Genomic DNA, 18,143 nt, shown 5'->3' on the forward strand with positions numbered 1-18,143 from the left:
TTTCATATCTTCCTTGTTTTCATGTTCTTTGTCTTCCTTGTTTTCATATCTTTTCATAGCTTCCTTGTTTTCAAACACCATGCACCCCAAGGTCCCCTCCATCCTTGCTACTTCTCGCTCCTCCTGCTTCGTTGTAGCCCAACACTTGGCGCTCGAGCGCGACGCTCGGTCGAGGCATTATAAAGCCCTCGCTTGAATTTATTGCAGTGACCAGGCCGTTGTTCTGTGGCTCTTTAAGCTCGGATAACCAGAATGCAGGAACAATACTCTCAGATTCACGTGACCTCAGGACACGAGAGGTCGAATGGCGTCACGCAAAGACCACGAGCCCGGCGCGTCGTGTGTCCACCCGACTTATATGGTGCTTGATTTGGATGTTACGTCAGATTAATTTTTGAAATTTTGTCCTTAATAATATATAACGATTTCAACTGTAATGCAATCTTTCAGGTTCAATGTCTAGGTTCTAAGTTGGATGTCTAGGACATCCAACATTCAAATGTAAGAATAAAAATAATTGTATAATAGGATATGACTAAAAATAATAGTATCATGGGATAAGACGGCACGTAGATAAAAAGACTGAAAAAGCTAAGAAAGACGTTCGTAAGTTTGTTATAATCCACTTGGCCTACAACGTAATTATTGGCAAAAGTTGTTCCTCATTTTGGAACTTTTGTACTCGCAATGTTTTAATCAGAATACTATACAAGCATCAATGTGGTGGAAGATTTGTTCCGGGTTCCATCGCGCTGACCCTAACAAAATTTAGAGTCGCCCCAGCTTCTGGTACTCCAAATCAGAAGCTGACACGTCTGTAAATTTTCACTGGGAAGAACTCCTACCCTAACAAAATTTAGAGTCGCCCCAGCTTCTGGTACTCCAAATCAGAAGATGACGCGCCTGTAAATTTTCACTGGGGAGAGGCCCGGTACGTGGTGCATCGAGCATAAATTTAATATTGCAGTGAATGCAAATCCCAGATTGAGACTCGACACAGTGACTCTGAAGTTGCGTCGATGAACCTGACAGCTTTAGGACATCAATATCAGAACCGTGAGACCTGGTCTGGAATTCCCTATGATGGTAGCAGTATTCGGGCCAAATGGCAGTCTGTGAATGTCATTTGCCTGTGGTTGTAATGAGGCTGTCGAAAGCTTTGTATGTTGTTTATAGTTGAATACATACTCATGCCGAGAAAAATATGTTGTTTGTTGACTTTATTCCCTTGAATCCTTTCTCATTATTAACTTATTTAGCTTATCGATCATTTTTTCGCTTCAATTCTCGATATTAGGCGTTATTGTCAATAATCATTCCACTCCTTATATTTACATCGTAATCTTACACTAACAATTAACTTTACATTTACTAACTTCTTTATCTTCGATATCGATTATACTCGGATTGTACCCTACTTTCAGTTTTCAGTGAACGTGAGGTTAGGATTAAGTCTGACTGTCAGGACGCAGTCTCAGTGTGCGGTCGCTGGTCTGTGAGCTCTCGCAGTGACAGCAACACGTCTGATGAACTGCTTTGCATAAACTCTGTACATCCGAGCACGCTCTCTTATGTACGAGCCTTTATATTGATTCATGTATAAACACAAGTATGCGGTGTGCTTAGCTCTATTCCGTGTGAAAATTTCGCTGCTTATATAATTTTAGTAGACAAGAAAGGATTCATTCAGCAATAGACGATAATAATTTTAAGATTAAATTTAACATTCATTTAATACCGCTGCATATGTTTATACGAAGAAAAGTAAAGAGATATGCTTGTAAGTCAAAAGGAATTACTTGAAGATATATTAAATTAATTGTTTCCGAAACTAGGATTTCTTTACTATCAAAGTGAATTTCCAATCATATAGGTTTTCATTTCAAACTCATTAATGACAAGATTGAAACGATTTACTGCAAATTGTATCCACGCCGTAAATACTCCTACTTTGAATACATGCATTCTAGATCGTCATGGAGAAAAAAGTCTCAATTAAGAGAAAGATTTAATTAACACGTGCATCATTTTATAAGACTTTGACAAATTCATCCATAAATGTGAAATTATATGCTTGCAGAATTCACCCTCGATCAAAAAATAAGTTTCAAGTCTTACAAAATATCTCCAATATTATAATTAGAAAATATTGAAATCGGGAACTAAGAGAATTTGTAAAAAATTATTATGGGTAAATTTTTACAAAGTAAAAAGAAGTATCGTAAAAAGTTAAAAGTGGGAATTTCTTTTATTAAGCGAATGAATGAAAATCATTCCATCATGCATAACTATTCACAAAATCAACTATATGTCCGGATGTCGGATTGAGCAAATCTTCTGCGTAATTTATCAGCAAAATAATAAATAAAGAGAAGCTCCATAACCAAACAAGTATTTCAGCGGGAGCTGAGCGAGTACGTTCTTGACCTCATTGCTATAAGAGAATTAAGCAAGCCTGCCATTCTCGGCAGAGCTCGTCAAATGCGAGAGCTCTTGAGATGAAAGTTTTTTCAGGTTTTCGTGGTGCATTGGTTTGCTCTGTGCGGGCTCTTAGCGAGCGCTGTTTACAGAGCGTGCACCGCTCAATGAGGCGCCATAGCCCCCGCCAAGTGCCGCTACTCAGGCTCAGGTACCCCAGTCCTAAAACCCGGAAAGTCCTCACATTGTAAGAAGAAACACAAAGTCAACAATTGGTATTGGAGTCGGCAGGAAAAGTTTGAAACAAATACTGAACAGTTATTTGTCTCTGAATGCTCGTCTGAATGATGAACCGCACTGTTACAACGTGACACTGCTTTAACTTCGAAGGTAACATACGATAGGGAAATTCTTAGATGAAAAGCAATAAATTTATTGTGAATATTTCTCTGCTGTTGAGTAATACGATAACTTGATTGCTTACCAAGAATTTAAAATCACAGAAAACAGCCAAAAATTCACAATTTCTTATGAACATATACGTTTCTGAGTCTAGATCTATCGTCAGTTCAAACACACAAAACATAATTACAAAAAACGGCGCATTATAATTATGTCGGCGTCAAAATAATAATAATTACATAATTATATTTATAATTATGTTACTATATTATAATTATAATAACTCTGGAGTTTGCACGACACATTAATTGATTCGATGAGATTTATTTAGTTGGAAGTTTGACGTCCGATCTTGCGCTCTGAGTTCAGCCACTTAGTCTTAAGTGTCTGACCCCAAACAATAAAGCCCCTTGTGAGATAAATGCGAACTCATGGCTTCAACTTTCGATTGATTTTGCATGTAGCTATTCCGAGATTAATCGTTTCAAAACGAATAATCTTACAGAGCATTTGAACCTTACAGAGAAATTCTAATTAGAGATAAAACGTGTGAACCAATATCAGAATGCCGTTCAGAAATGCCATACATCTCTCATGGTTAGGGACGTATGTCAACAAAAATAGAATAAAATCATATACATAAAATCATAGCCAAGTGATTGAAGAAGTCCTTCCTTCAGTCATTGTGAGAACATGATTTCTGACGCATTTTTGGACTAGTGAAAATAACACTGTGAATTTAATTAAGATTATTGCAGAGACTTGACACTTGTCAAGTTACAGTCTGTTACTGAGACTTTTGAAACAACAGTTAACCAGAAGTAAATACCTAGCAAAGAATTGAGTTGACATATATAACTCATTAATAACCGGCAAGACAAGAATCTAACTATTAAAATATACTTCTAAAATATTTGCACAAAATCGACAGGAATTACAAAAATATCAGCAATTCAAGACCTAATATCTACTATTTAAACTTTCCCTATTTATACAAGACGTACCATACACATCGCTGTCAAACACAAGACGAAACTATCTTTCGCAATTCGGCCAAGGTCACGTCAAACTCTCTCCGATTCAAATCAAATGAATACATTATCAGTTTAATCCCCAACAATATAATTGTGAGGTTTACACATCAGAAATTCATAATTATAATTTATTGTGTCCAGCGGCACACGTGAATTCCAACTAGTAGTTAGTCTGAAAATGATTGTCGAAATTATTTGTGGATTTCAAAATTGTATTCAATTATAAAAACCCAAGCGTTTTAAAAAAGACTAAGTTAAATCGCATGGAATGATGCCTTATGAGTTTAACTATCAAAATAATTCGTAAATAGTGAAGTTTATTGACACTTCATTATTGCACAGAATAATTAAAATTCTTAATTTGTGCTTAGCTGCGCAGGATGAGCGACAGCCAACATGGATACACTAACAGAAATTAGTGAAATTTTGTCCAAGTAGTAATCCATTTATTGCCTTTATGTGGCTCGTCCTGACCTAGTATTGTCTGGCCACATGGCGTATCAGTGATAGGTGCACTTAGTGTTTCACTATTAGGACAGCATGAGCCAGAAATTGATCTGAGTGTGTCTTGCAACGGGTAGCTCGTCTGCTGTCTGTGACTCGGCATAAATTAACGTAGGAACTTTTTTCAGCATCGACATTTAGCGAGGATTTTCGCAAACATTAATTTCCGCATTACGCAATGATTAAAATTTTTTTTTGTTTGACGAATTTAGGAATTTAGGCGTTTTTATAGATAATTGAACGTAAACAGAGTTGCTGGTAGAGGCGGGACGTGAACAGAGTTGCTGGTAGAGGCGGGACGTAAACAGAGTTGCAGGTAGAGACGGGACGTAAATAGAGTTGCTGGTAGAGGCGGGACGTGAACAGAGTTGCTGGTAGAGGCGGGACGTAAACAGAGTTGCTGGTAGAGGCGAGACGTAAACAGAGTGTCTGGTAGAGGCGGGACGTAAACAGAGTTGCTGTTAGAGGCGGGACGTAAACAGAGTTGCTGGTAGGGGCGGGACGTGAACAGAGTTTCTGGTAGAGGCGGGACGTAAACAGCTTCCTTGACGTAACCCCATAAGAAGATCTCTGATCTCGGTGGCCAGAAGTGTGGAGCCAGATCTTCATTTCATATGCATCCTACCTAACGCTCAGGAAGTGACTGATTTAAAAAGTTTCGGACATCAGGTTCCAATGGGGAGTTTGATTAGGTTAAGAAAGATTTGATTTCCAAAAATTTGAATTTCCATTGATGTAACAAAAATAATTTATAATGAATTTCTACTTGAATAAATACGAATTTACTACATTGGGTCCAACATTTATAATAACGCTGTATAATGATCAAAAATCATTCAATGACACAAAATTTAATGGGACAGCATGTAATACCGCGTTCATAGGCTGTGCTATTTTGTCGCCTGCCTGATAGTTAGCAGCGATCTGGAGTTTGTAATCGACGTTAATTTTCTGGATGCCCAATATCCACCGGTCATTGTGAATTTTGTTTTATTATTATATGCTGAGAATATAATTTATATTCTTTATGTAAATAATTATTAGAAATATTCCCCATAAATAGAAAAAAATCCGTGTGAGCACTTGCATTTAAAATTCAGTAAAACCACAATAAAAATTATCCACTTATATTTTCTGTCATGTTATTTTCTGCAGCGGCAAATAAAAATAAAGAAAAACACCTTTCGAGGAATGTTTCTCCTGAAAAATTTCCCAGTCATAAATAAATAATAACATCAAATAACGTGGCTTATGGTGGAACATGCATATCCAATTTTATGCACAGCTTCAGTCATGCGTGAAAAGGTATCTTAAATTTGATCATTTTTTCGGAGTTTCTAAAAAGACATAGCAGTGCGGCGTCTGACTGTAACATCTCTGCAAACGATAAAAAGTACGACTCGGATGTACGTTTCTTCTGATATCTTATCAGCTCTTGGTCGCTTGCTACTTCACTTGGGCATCGATCATTTTTCTTCTCACGCTGGATAATTTTTTCGCATGACATGTCGGAAGTAATTTTATGGTTATCTGTAATTAGAAAGAAAGATAATGAGAAGATCTGCGCATCTGTGAAAAGAAACAAACTGAAACAGAGAAACAATTTTTGTGTCAGATATAGGTTAGGCTCAAAACGAAATTTTATAAAATTTCATAGTTAATTTCATTGCTCTCACCAATGTATTCGTTCTACAGGGTTAGATGTTATGTGCATAATTGGCATGTGAGCTTCTTTATCGGACCCTTTATCGTGGCACATCATTCCAATATACTATAATTGAAAAGTACTTGCTGCCTACCTTTCATTTGTTTCCTAACACAAGTTAAATTAATTAGACGATAACATTTTTTATTGCAATAGATTCGCGTTTTTCTTCCTCTCTTTCGACAGCAAGAATTGTAGCGATACCCACGCTGCCAACCAATGAGCCACGTTCATCACCCTGCCAAACTTGTCAAGTACTTTGTTACTGGCGACTTTCGTGACACGCCTCCTGCGCAAGATAACCCTGGGTAACATTGCGAGACCTGTTGGAATTCTAAGGACTTCGCATATGAGTTAACTTTGATGAATAATTATTATCGAAGATTTATGAATGAATATAAATCTAAGTAATGCCGCATTCGGATATTTTATGCTTATTGTTTCAATTTATATTGATATAAAACTATAGAAAAATATTAATATTGATGTAATACTTAACAATTTGACTCACGAATTAGTATGGCATGTATTTTGTATTCCCTCGAAAAAATCACTCGTATTCCCTGTCCTACCCATAGACAATGATAATAGTATAGTAGTATAGTATAGTATAGTATCTTCGGCATTAAAGAATAGGCCTGGATAGGCCTGTCGCCGATTCTTGTACTTTTCTTGACTAGACTGGCCTTACGGACGTCGGACGGTAGATTTAAATACAATAATACACGAGTCATCATTTATATCGTAGAAATCAATCAATCATTCATTCATTTATTGAATTAACTTAGACAAACATTCCAAAAGTCTTTGCTGATGGCGACGAAATGATGGGGATGGTGTGCCGCAGTGGCGACTCGTAATCATAATGTGTGATGTCGGCGCTGAAGAAGAGGCGATTCCTCTCGCCGTTACTGTGGTAAGGACTCGTCTGGCGATTCAAATGGTGGAGTTTCCTAGTGCTGCATATATAATTGACAATTTTTAATTAAAATTTGTAAACTATGATTGAATTCATCAATAAACACAATAACTAATTGCACTTTGACATAACGATGGAGACTAAAAATATCATAGTTATTCATTCAAATATTCGTTTTTTGTGAGACTCATGTCATAGAAAATCTGATTTTCTCCTTTTAGCGGGAATACTACGATTTACGAGCATGGGAATGAATATCTAAATTTTCTCCAATTGAGAAAATGATCTCCATCAATGAATCTCAAAACGATAAAATTATTTATTTTTAATAATTCAAATCAATGAACATTTCCAAAGGAGCTCTGAAAGGACAGATAAGAAACGAAAAAATTATTTGGACAAAAATTTCAACGATAATTTTATTAAAAATCAACTAATCAGGCATGGTACAAAACAGCTAGTCTGTGCAATAGGTAAAGTATTTCATATCATAAAAATATTGTGTACATAGGAATAATCGTCAGGTAATCCTAAAGTGGAAATTGAAAATTTTCGAACAATCCGTTCATGAATCATTAATCTGTTCAATTCATCGATAATCTTCAAATGTTGATATGAAGGTAATCTACATTTCAATTATCGATAATCTCAATTCTTCATATTCGATAAGCTTCATTTCAAGATTCTTTTATCGCGTACATTTTACGAACAAATGATTAATAATAATGTCTAACTTTTCCATTGGTCAGGCATTAGTACAGAAATGATGTTTGACATAAGCTGTCAAGTTGTTTTTTAATTTGCATTATGAAAAGGTAGTGAATATTTGAATCGCTGGTAACGTTATATGCATTGTTCAAAAATTCATGTATTCGTCGATTCTTGCGTATACTTAAATTAAGTGAAGTATTATTCGATTAATACGTATATTATCATGAATATGCACGCATGAATTTTATGGAGGTTCCCAGCAAATCAATGAATTATGTCAATTAATATCATCTTAATTGAATTTGCCCTCCTGTTCCTATATTGAATTGGACTAACAAAAATTATATAAATTTTCATTGCAGAATAACATAGTGAAATAAATTTATTATTTAAAAGAATTCAAAAATGTTTCACCGTATTAAGCTGCAAGAATTACATTCGGTGTTTGGAATATAGTATACGTAAATCTGAATAACCTAGAACAAACAATGCTACTAAGAAGGACTAGAACGATATAGGTAGAGTTAAATCAAAGATTATTGAGTATTTATAAAGAAAAACTGCTGGAAGAACTTAAATTTTTATCGAGATATCTACTCGACGTTGTCAGGCATGTCAGAAATATTGAGAGTAATCATGCCTAAGTTCTCAAAAATAAATTCTGTTCAATTAATATACCTTGCACTTTGCTTGTATTTTATCTTCAAAACCAGACAATTGATTAGTGATTATATAATAACGGCGAAAGAATAACGGTGTGTTAACCATTTAACGAACATTGATTTTAATCATCTAAAAAAACTTTTTGAGGCGAGAGATCGAATAAAAATAAAGTATACCGTGCGCTCGCCAATGCCCGTCAATCGTAATACTGTAGTTCAACCACAAAATTGTATAAAATTACAACAATCATCGAGTGATTTACAATTAACCGACCTTTAACTAATTTTTACATTATGATCTCTAAACAGATTTGAATAAAAACTCGAACTTGTATGAATACAAAATCCCGATATCACACTATTGCCCTGGGATGCTTGATAGGCGCTTCTTTCTCCAAGGATCCGCAAATTGTGTCAACAATGTCGGCAGCTTCGTTGACTTCGCCGGACAGTTGCTTTTTGGACGGCAGGGTTATGCTTGAATCGCTTCCGGAGTCGCTGGAATCGTCCGCATTTCCATCCATCAACGAAATGACGCTCTTGGCAACACCTTTGAAAATGAAGATGAAGTAGGCGGATCAGAATTACAGATATGTTCGAAAATTGTGAACTTTCAAAATCTAATTTCTGAGAAAATATTCAAATAATCACAGAGAAGAAGAATTCGTCTTCATTCCAAAACCAGGCAGTCAGTTACTCAGGGGAGCCCAGTTATTAGAATATGTTACAATTATCAATCGAGAGTATTTATTACCATGTTTGAGTAAAGTCCATTCAATGATAGGCAAGGGATTTAAATCAGGAGCAAGGCTTGAAAAGGGATCTAGAATACACGGGTGAATTTGATTGGAGACTTGGCTCGAAACTAAACTAAAGACTATAGGCTGGATTGAGATTTAGACTAGTCTCAGAGCTACGCTCAAACTTTCATTAACTTAAAAAAAAAAACAAACCATAGATGCGATAAAGAATTGAGTTTAATATGATTATCTATAGCATGATGCAGCTTCTATCAAGCCTAACTTATTTCGTAACTACTTCTATAACGTATGACCGTGTAGAAATGAGAGGAAACAACATATTTAGACGTGCTCGGCCAACATTTCACTGCATAACCAATGTCTATTTAACCCTAAGAACAAACCTTGCGCATCAATGGCGTACAAAATACTAGCATGCGTTTGGTGATTCGGCTCGGTAGGCGTTGGAATATGTCTAAAACAAAAATGAAAATTTCCACGTTTTTTTTTCTCTTTACGCCATAACTTATGTGGTTCTGAGATTAGGGTGCTAAATAAGTATTAACAATCAATTTTATTTCAAAAACATGAATAAAGGAGAAGGATGGTATGAGTTACATTGCTGACAATCATAAAAGCTGTGTAATGTGCAAACAACTGCATAAATTCAAATAAGTAAATGCGTGAATGTTTGTTCCTGGTAGTATGCCTGAAAATATAATTATTCCATCGTTGCCACAATTGAGTTATTCCAAACATACAATAGACGAACGTACCTCTGCGTCTGTGGACTTTAATGGGTATGAGGGCGATGGTTGTGATGAGACCCACGACGCACGCGCCACCACACGCGTAGAATATCACATCGCGGTAGTACATGGGACTGTAACACGTCATTAGTTAATATTAGTTAATATTACGTCGCGGTATTACAAGGGACTGTAACATGTCATTAGTTTATTGTGTTCCAGGCAAAGTCTGAATGTAATTAGCATGATCATCGAGGAATAGTTCACCATAGGAGTCTAAATTAACAAATTTAGACCTACATAAAATTTACCTTACATAGTGCTTGAAAATAACTAAGGCAGGGAGACATTCTTGAGGAGGTTCTCTACTGTGGCCTTCAGTCTTATTAGCGCTCTCGGTATTCACTATAATTTTTTTATAAGGTATGCACGTATAACTAATTCCTCCATCATTAAACCTCAGATCAAATGCAAACTTAATGGATGGTCATCGATTTCGAGGATTTTTATTGGCTTACAAATTAATTTAAAATCCATTTATTCTCGATTTTCTAAAATATTTGTAGCCTGAAATGTTCCTGTTTTTTTTTATGCTGTACCATTGTGCCGAACTAAAATTTGAATAATAAATATTTTTATAATTCATAATGTAGTAAATATCATATAATTCATATGAGAACGAGTTGATTTCCACTCACTCTCCGGTGTTGCTGTCCTGGATGATCATGATGATGATGCCGTTGCTGAACTTGTCCACGAGGCTCATGAGACCGTACACGAAAGCCCCGCCTTCTGTGTTATTGCCGATCAGATCAGCCGTGATCGACAGCGAAGTTATGAGGAGGGTCGACCCCCCAGACCCCAGCAACACCGCCACCACGAAGATCCCCCACACCTTGAAGTAGTCAGCGTACTCGGGGCCCGCCGCGTAGGTCCAGGTGCACCCTAGCAGCCCGATCACGCAGCCCGTAGCAAACGTGCCCTGAGCCATAGGATCGCATCGAATAGTAATAAATAATAGTATCGGATAGTAATAAATAATAGTATCGAATAGTAATAAATAATAGTGTTGAATAGTAATAAATAATAGTGTTGAATATTAATAAATAAAGGTATCGAATAGCAATAAATAATAGTATCGAATAGTTATAAATAATTGTATCGAATAGTTATTTGTAATGTGATTAACAATTTTTACCTTATATTAGAGCAGTCTTACTACAAGGAAGGCTACGCCGAATCATTGATGTGATTGATATGTGTACGCAAAAAGGAATGACGCAGTTGATATCTTTCTCAGGTGGTGCCAGTCTTACTATTCAGTATGCCGAATGGATTTGTCTTATGTTAAACAACAAAAAAAAATGTAACTCAGTACTCACTGCAGTGAGTGACAGAGAGCGCATTTTCTCGTCGACGAAAACGTGAAGTCACGGACGGACAGACAGACAGACTGACAGACGGACGGACGGACATGACGAGCACCATTGGGCATTTTTTCCATAAATGAGGAAATGCGCTAAAAAGGTTAATACAAACCTTTCTCCCTATGACTTTATTAAGCTTCTTCATTACTAAAGAGCCAAAGAATCCAGCGAGGTACATCGTGAACGGTACGGTGGCAACAGCTGTTTTGGCCAAGCAGATTGTGTCTTGCACGAACAGCGGGATGTATACCTGGTAGATAAAAAATTGTGGTTATAGCTGGTTGAAATTTTCCTGTAAATTCATGGAACTACTCATAAGCTTTGCGAGAGAATTCTAGAAAATGCTTTCCACACCTGAAGAAAAACTTCACTTGTCAAATAACTATTAACAATCGTAACAATACGTAACGATAAACGCAGCTAACAAATTTCCTGTCGACGATAGGTGTGAATGCTATGGACCAAATGTATGGTCGATGTTAACATTATATATGATGTTTATTAAAAAAAGTGGGAATAAGCATTCATTTAGTAATTACTTGATAGAGATTGACATAGAGGCGAGTCGCCATGTAGAGCACAGCGACCAGGTAGAATGGGAATTGTTTGAACCAGTCAATCTTCCTCATCCTGCTGCCGCTGCCCTCCCGCTTCTTAGGACATTGAAATTCTGGTTCTTTGACGCCGACATGAAATATCGCCGAGAAAATGAGACCCAACACCACGCATACGAGGGCGATAGTCTGAAAAAATGCAATTATGAGAGACGAGTGCAAGAACTTAAGTTTATAAATAATTTTCGCGGGAAAAATTTGTGTTTTTGGATCACTACCTTGTTTTCAAAGCATTATAATTCGACAAATTTCAACAGTAAAATAAGAGATTGAAAACTAGAGCTATATGAACGATAGAGGCACCATGAACCTTCAGTATAAATTTATTTTCGCTTAAATTTGTAAAGTTTTTTTAGGTACTCTCTGGAACTATATTTGACACGAAACACGATTAATTTCTTTCCTCACAACTTGTCGAGATGGCTGGTTCGAAAAAGTTTTATTTCATCCTAAACTTGTTGAGATCGCTTGGTTCCAGGGAGGCTAGAGTTTACCCTACATTTGTTGAGACCGTTTCGTTCTAGGGAAGCTAGAGTTTACCCTACATTTGTTGAGATCGTTTCGTTCGAGGGAAGCATGAGTTTACCCTAAATTGTTTGAGATCGCTTGGTTCGAGGGAAGCTAGAGTATACCCTACATTTGTTGAGATCGTTTCGTTCGAGGGAAGCTAGAGTTTACCCTAAAATTGTTGAGATCGCTTGGTTCCAGGGAAGTATCGCTTGCAGAACACGAGCCGTTAATGCTGATTGCAGAGTCTGGCACTGACGTAGAGGAGGTCTTCCAAATGCTGTCCATGGCTGGAGTGGACATGGAAGAGTCGCCATCGCTCGTGGATCCAGATCCCAAAATGAAGAAGGTAATAGTAAAGACACTTAAGTTTGCCAGCACCGTGAAGGCGTATCTGTAAAATTTTAATACGTTAACGTCACATTTTAATACGTCAAATTTCTATACGTCACATTTTAATACGTCAAGAATAATGAAACCTTGGCCAAACTGAAACAAGGAAATATTTTCTGCGAAGGCAGCATACAAATTTTAAGCACTGCATCGAGTGTGCCCTAATTCACAAAAAATCACGATTAAAATTTCATTAAATAATGAATTATTTGAACGTAATTAAACGAAAGGAAATTACCTAATTGAATTTAATTCTGTTCTCAAACTTTTCTTCGGCGTAAGATCCGGGATGAGAGCGAGATGGGAAATTTGGACGGAAGCCCAGCCGAACTGGAAGACGATAACGAAGCAGCAATAATAAATGCTCTGCGCCGTCAAGCTTGCGTCTTCCAGGCCGTACGCCGGCGAGAAGATAAACGGAAAGCTGATGGTTACACACACCGTGCCTGGAATTATTGATACGACGTTATTTTAAGTTATAATGAGTGCAGGGGTAACAATGTTCTCTGCCTCAGGTATTTTTTTTCAACCCATTTTTTGATTCAACAGATAGACCTATTGTTGATGTGACATGTGGATTTATTTTATACATTTGCTCTAGCTCAGGTATCATAGCATTTCATGAATAAAAACATACCTCTTTTTGAATGCGATATGTCAAAGTATAGTTCGAATTTTCTCTCCCTTAATTATCATATAACTTTATTAACAAACTGAGGAACGCATTTTTAATATGGTATTTCAAGTTATTGTACAAATAGGTCTATCAAACATAACTTATCATTTTACGAAATAGATGATGAACTAATTTGTAATATTGTATAAGAAAGGCATCTTGTATCAATAATACATAAAGAGAGTGATTCAATTGTTCCTATTCTCAATCTAATTAGCTTCTACCTTAACCTTATTTTATCTGGTTTAAATTGTATGCATGTTTATGGTGCGTTCCCACAGTTTTGAAATTACAGAACAAACATTGAAATTGGGATAAAATAATGAAAAATATAATTAATTTTTAAATGTCATTTAATAAACAAGGAAATATTCAAAGGATCTTTATACCAAATTGAGGCTCTTTTTAACCCGTCCATACAATAATTATTAAAAAATATACCTCAGTACTCACTGCAGTGAGTGACAGAGAGCGCATTTTCTCGTCGACGAAAACGTGAAGTCACGGACGGACAGACAGACGGACGGACAGACGTACATGGCGAGCACAATAGTGCATTTTCCATAAATGAGAAAATGCGCTAAAAAGACTAAAGTTACTTAAAAATGAAACTTATGTCCCATAGATCTAAGCAATTTTTGTTCCACATGTTATAATTTTTCAGGGTAGTTATCCCTCACCTACAAGATGCCATATTTTGCGACGACCGTAGCGAGCACAGGCGGGGATCTTGTTCTCCATGTCGGATAACACCCCGACGATGGGCGTACTGATGCCGTCTGCCAGCTGTCCGACGAGCAGCACCACACCCGCCAACGTGTCGGGAAACAACAGCACCTGAGTGACAAGAAGGTGAATTGTCTTTTTAATTTAAATAAATACTAATTATAAAATGAAATAAATACAAAATTTAATTTAATAATTAGAGAAGTAATAAATTTAATAAACATAATAATTTAAATTAAATTACTAAACCAGAAATTATGGTCTACGTGGCAGGTTTTAGTTGGTCATTTAAATTTGGAGAACACAAAGCATAATTATATGAAAAAATTAATAACTTTACTAGAGGCACATTTTTGAGTGAACAGTTTAAATTTTTCCAATGTCATCTAAAACAGTACAAGGCACAGGCAAGTGTAGTCTGTGGGACAAACACTTGCCACTAACTGTACCAATCTTTCTGGTCTTAACCTTTTGGCTACCCTAAACCTTCGACAAGAGCGTCATCAAATTATTCATATCATTCTTACTGTATCGAAGTTAAATGCAGGGTAAGGTTTCAATTGGTTATTAAGTCTTACTATTTTAATACCCACCTTTTCAAAAAATAATAGGAGATATGAGAACCACATGGAGGCGCAGAGGTCGTTGAAGACGTGGCCGACGCCATAGCAGAATTTCTCAGTTAGGGTCAATGAAGGAACGCTGTCTTGGCGCTGCCGCAGAAAATCTGACCGGAGGTTCGGCTCCCCGATGTTCAAATTTTGGGGTTTATCAGGACACTCAGACTCCTCCATGGTGCTCATAGACTCCCCTAACTTAGATTTGTCTGTGCTGTTTATTTCTGGCATTACTACACTGCCTTTTATTAGTCTCTGTAAATGGAACGAAAAATTATATATGTCTGAAATCTTGCTCGAACCTGCTAAGTTGATTGCAAATCTATTCGAAAATTGTATTAGCTTATTACTTATTGGCTTAAAATAACTCCAGTAATTTAACAATCAAAACAAGACGAGTGACTGGAAGATCGCATGTAATATAATAGTATTAAGATGTCTCTGCGGCAAAATGTTAGCCAACAATTGTGTTAAGCCACTTTCAATTCATGACAATTTTCCTCTTGATAACAAGTTTTTCTTTTTATCTACACGACATGAAAACTGGTAGCATAGATTTTTTCCGCTCGATTATTGAGTGGTAAAAATTGATCAAGCCTTATTGTAGTTATTTGCAATTGGTACTATCTAAAATGAATCAGTAATTCGTGTAGTAAAACTTTCAAATGACCCATAAATAACAAGAAGTAGCTTGCCCGAACATTCGGAATCACGAGAATATAACTTGGAATGTTTAAACAATTTTTTGATCTTCTCAGCGCAGCCGATGCGCAGTAAACGCACAAATGGCGTCACGGGCCTCTTAAAAGGAAAATATATATTTTTGCATTTTTATTTCACTGAACAAAAATGCCACAGTTCATCAGATTGCTGACAAACACAATTTCCTCGCTTGATCGTTGTTTTTATTTGAATAAGATATTGCTTCTCTGTAAGATGCTGGTCGTTGCACCGGTTTACAGTGACTGCTGCTGTGGGGGTCACGCTTGCCAAACCTTGTTGTGGTTCATTTCTTTTAATAGTATTTTACATGCGTCGTTGCTAAAAAAGTCATTCAATACAACCGCGTCAATTTGTTCTTAAATGTTTCTGGTGATCTTGAATCTAGATAATAAATATTGTTGATTAATAAAGCTAGCAGAACCGGTTGTCCTATTGAAATTTGGGGACTCTGCTCTTTATTTTTGAACCGTTTAAATATAATTCATGTTTAATTATCTATATTTATTATTTCTTGGCATTGTGGCCAACTGCACACGTGCTTGAGCTGTGATCAGGGACGCATTCGTATGCGTCACAAGAGGCACCACAACAGAATGAATAAGCTGCATATATGGGGCAGATTAAACGCATCTCAACGCATTTCGGAAAAGTTGAAGAACTGCACATAAAATAGACCAAACTGACATTGGATTTTGGTCGCGCATTGAGACTGCCATTCGACAAATGCACGCTTTCAGTGGCATCCTACATGATTTAAAAAAAAAAGACGACGAAAGTCAGACATTAATATACTTATATACCAACTTGCTTAATCTGAATATTCAATCGCGATCCTAGATTTCTGAATAATGAATTCAACATTTACATAATAATTTAACTTGTTATTTCATTAGTTTCTATATAAAAATTTAAGAATGTTCTATATTGGTAAATAAAAAAATAACAAGATAACGAGATGAATATTATGCATAGTGTATGCACTCATGCAGGCCAAGTGCATGAGTGCCGTGCTATAGGGCAGCTATACGACTTTTTCATGTCTGTGACTCACGCCTCTAGTGACATTAAAAACCGAAGCAGTCATATATGTAGAACCAGCGACCAGTGAAGGGCCGCCTCAGAAAAAGTGAATGTTTTGAATGGAAATGTATTAAATGTGATTACGAGGCATGCATCGAATCGGATCATGCAATGGTACTTTGTATGACAAGTTGTACATAAAATTCTCCTACTAATTATGGTCATGCTACCATTTAAATGTGAACTAATTTGGACAAATTCAAGCTAAATATGAATTCGAGTGCATTAAATAGTAAATAATTACTTCAAACTGATGCTGGTCACTTCTGTTGCTAGTCACTTCTGTAACTGATGCTGGTCAATTCGGTTGTCAAAGCAATTACCAGAATTAAAATTCTGGAAACAATAAAATCATATATTGGAACAAAATAATTTTGTTTGCAAGATATCCATTTCTAAGAAATTCGTTATCAAATAAAAATGTTTTAGGTATAAGCTAAGCATGCATTCATTTGCACGAGACAAAAATGTTCATTAGTTTTCTATTAACGCTCATAAATATTACAACTCGAGTCTCACTCCCGAACTAAGCTTTAAATCGTGCTGAAAATTAATGCCATCTACTGGACTTTCACATTATAGTGTATGAAGTAGATTTATTGCGAGCGATCGTAGAATAGTTATTTCATCAAATGTAATAAGCGGAAAATAACTAATTAAAAAGATGAAAATCCAACCAAGGACTGAACTCAGTTACATCTTATGCGCAATTGATAATCTCCTTGGACTCGCGCATATATATGTGAAAACCTGTCACTGCACTAATTTTGCACAAAAACGGGCGTACCGTTTTTGTACAAATGTTTCCGTCGTTTAATTTAACGGTAAGTAACCGGCAACTCTAATGCCGGTGGGAACGTTTTTATTACGGTCCATTTTCTAACAGTGTATTTTCGGTGAGACTTCAAGAGCTCATAAGCGAATTTCAGCGATCTCAATGCGTCAAAACGAAATCCCGGAGTGCAAGCAAAGAACGCGCGTAATGAGTAGGAACAATGCATCCATACTATATTTCGCATAGGCCCTAGGTAGAGAATTTTTTTGGATGAGACTAATCACTGCCGCTGTTATGACCTAAGCATGAAGAAAAAAGTTTCGAAGAGAAACTTAACACAATCGCAAGAACACTTTCAATAATGAAGAAGAATATACATTGAATAGAAGATGCCCACGGAAAGATTATCAAAAACATAAGGGATGGAGACTCGGCTGCACACAATAAATAAATTATGTCGGTACAAAGCTTCACCAAACACACGCAAAACATCACCGAACCAAGGAACTGTACGGAGTGTCCGGCGTTACATAACCCAAGAAATTAAGCGTGTGAAGACATCGACGGTTACGTACGGTATCACAGAGCCGCAAAAAAGAGGGATGATAACAAACGGCAGATTTCGATCCACTCAATCAAGGCCATTGAGATAAGCTGGCATCAGTCCTACGCAGGGGCTTAAATGCGCGACCTGTGCGTGCGAGACGCGCATCTCTGGCGTAGACCACAGGAAGTGGCCGCGGTCAGGCCATGTATAACAG

The 18,143-nt window shown here is 36.6% G+C and overlaps 1 protein-coding gene across 1 annotated transcript; it reads right to left on the reverse strand.

The window, feature by feature from the left end:
• Window positions 1-7,385: 7,385 nt before the first annotated feature.
• On the reverse strand, window positions 7,386-15,060 carry LOC108671218 (major facilitator superfamily domain-containing protein 12-like). Its single transcript, XM_018158714.1, has 9 exons — window positions 14,781-15,060; window positions 14,142-14,298; window positions 13,024-13,231; window positions 12,564-12,786; window positions 11,811-12,014; window positions 11,384-11,521; window positions 10,543-10,826; window positions 9,872-9,978; window positions 7,386-8,905 (listed from the first exon to the last, which is right to left on the reverse strand). The coding sequence occupies exons 1-9, from the start codon at window positions 15,033-15,035 to the stop codon at window positions 8,709-8,711; spliced, it is 1,773 nt and encodes a 590-aa protein (XP_018014203.1). The 5' UTR covers window positions 15,036-15,060; the 3' UTR covers window positions 7,386-8,708.
• Between the last annotated feature and the right edge of the window lie 3,083 nt (window positions 15,061-18,143).

The sequence above is a fragment of the Hyalella azteca genome, unplaced genomic scaffold, assembly GCF_000764305.2.
Source record: "Hyalella azteca isolate HAZT.00-mixed unplaced genomic scaffold, Hazt_2.0.2 contig1504, whole genome shotgun sequence".
Classification (NCBI taxonomy): domain Eukaryota; kingdom Metazoa; phylum Arthropoda; class Malacostraca; order Amphipoda; family Hyalellidae; genus Hyalella; species Hyalella azteca.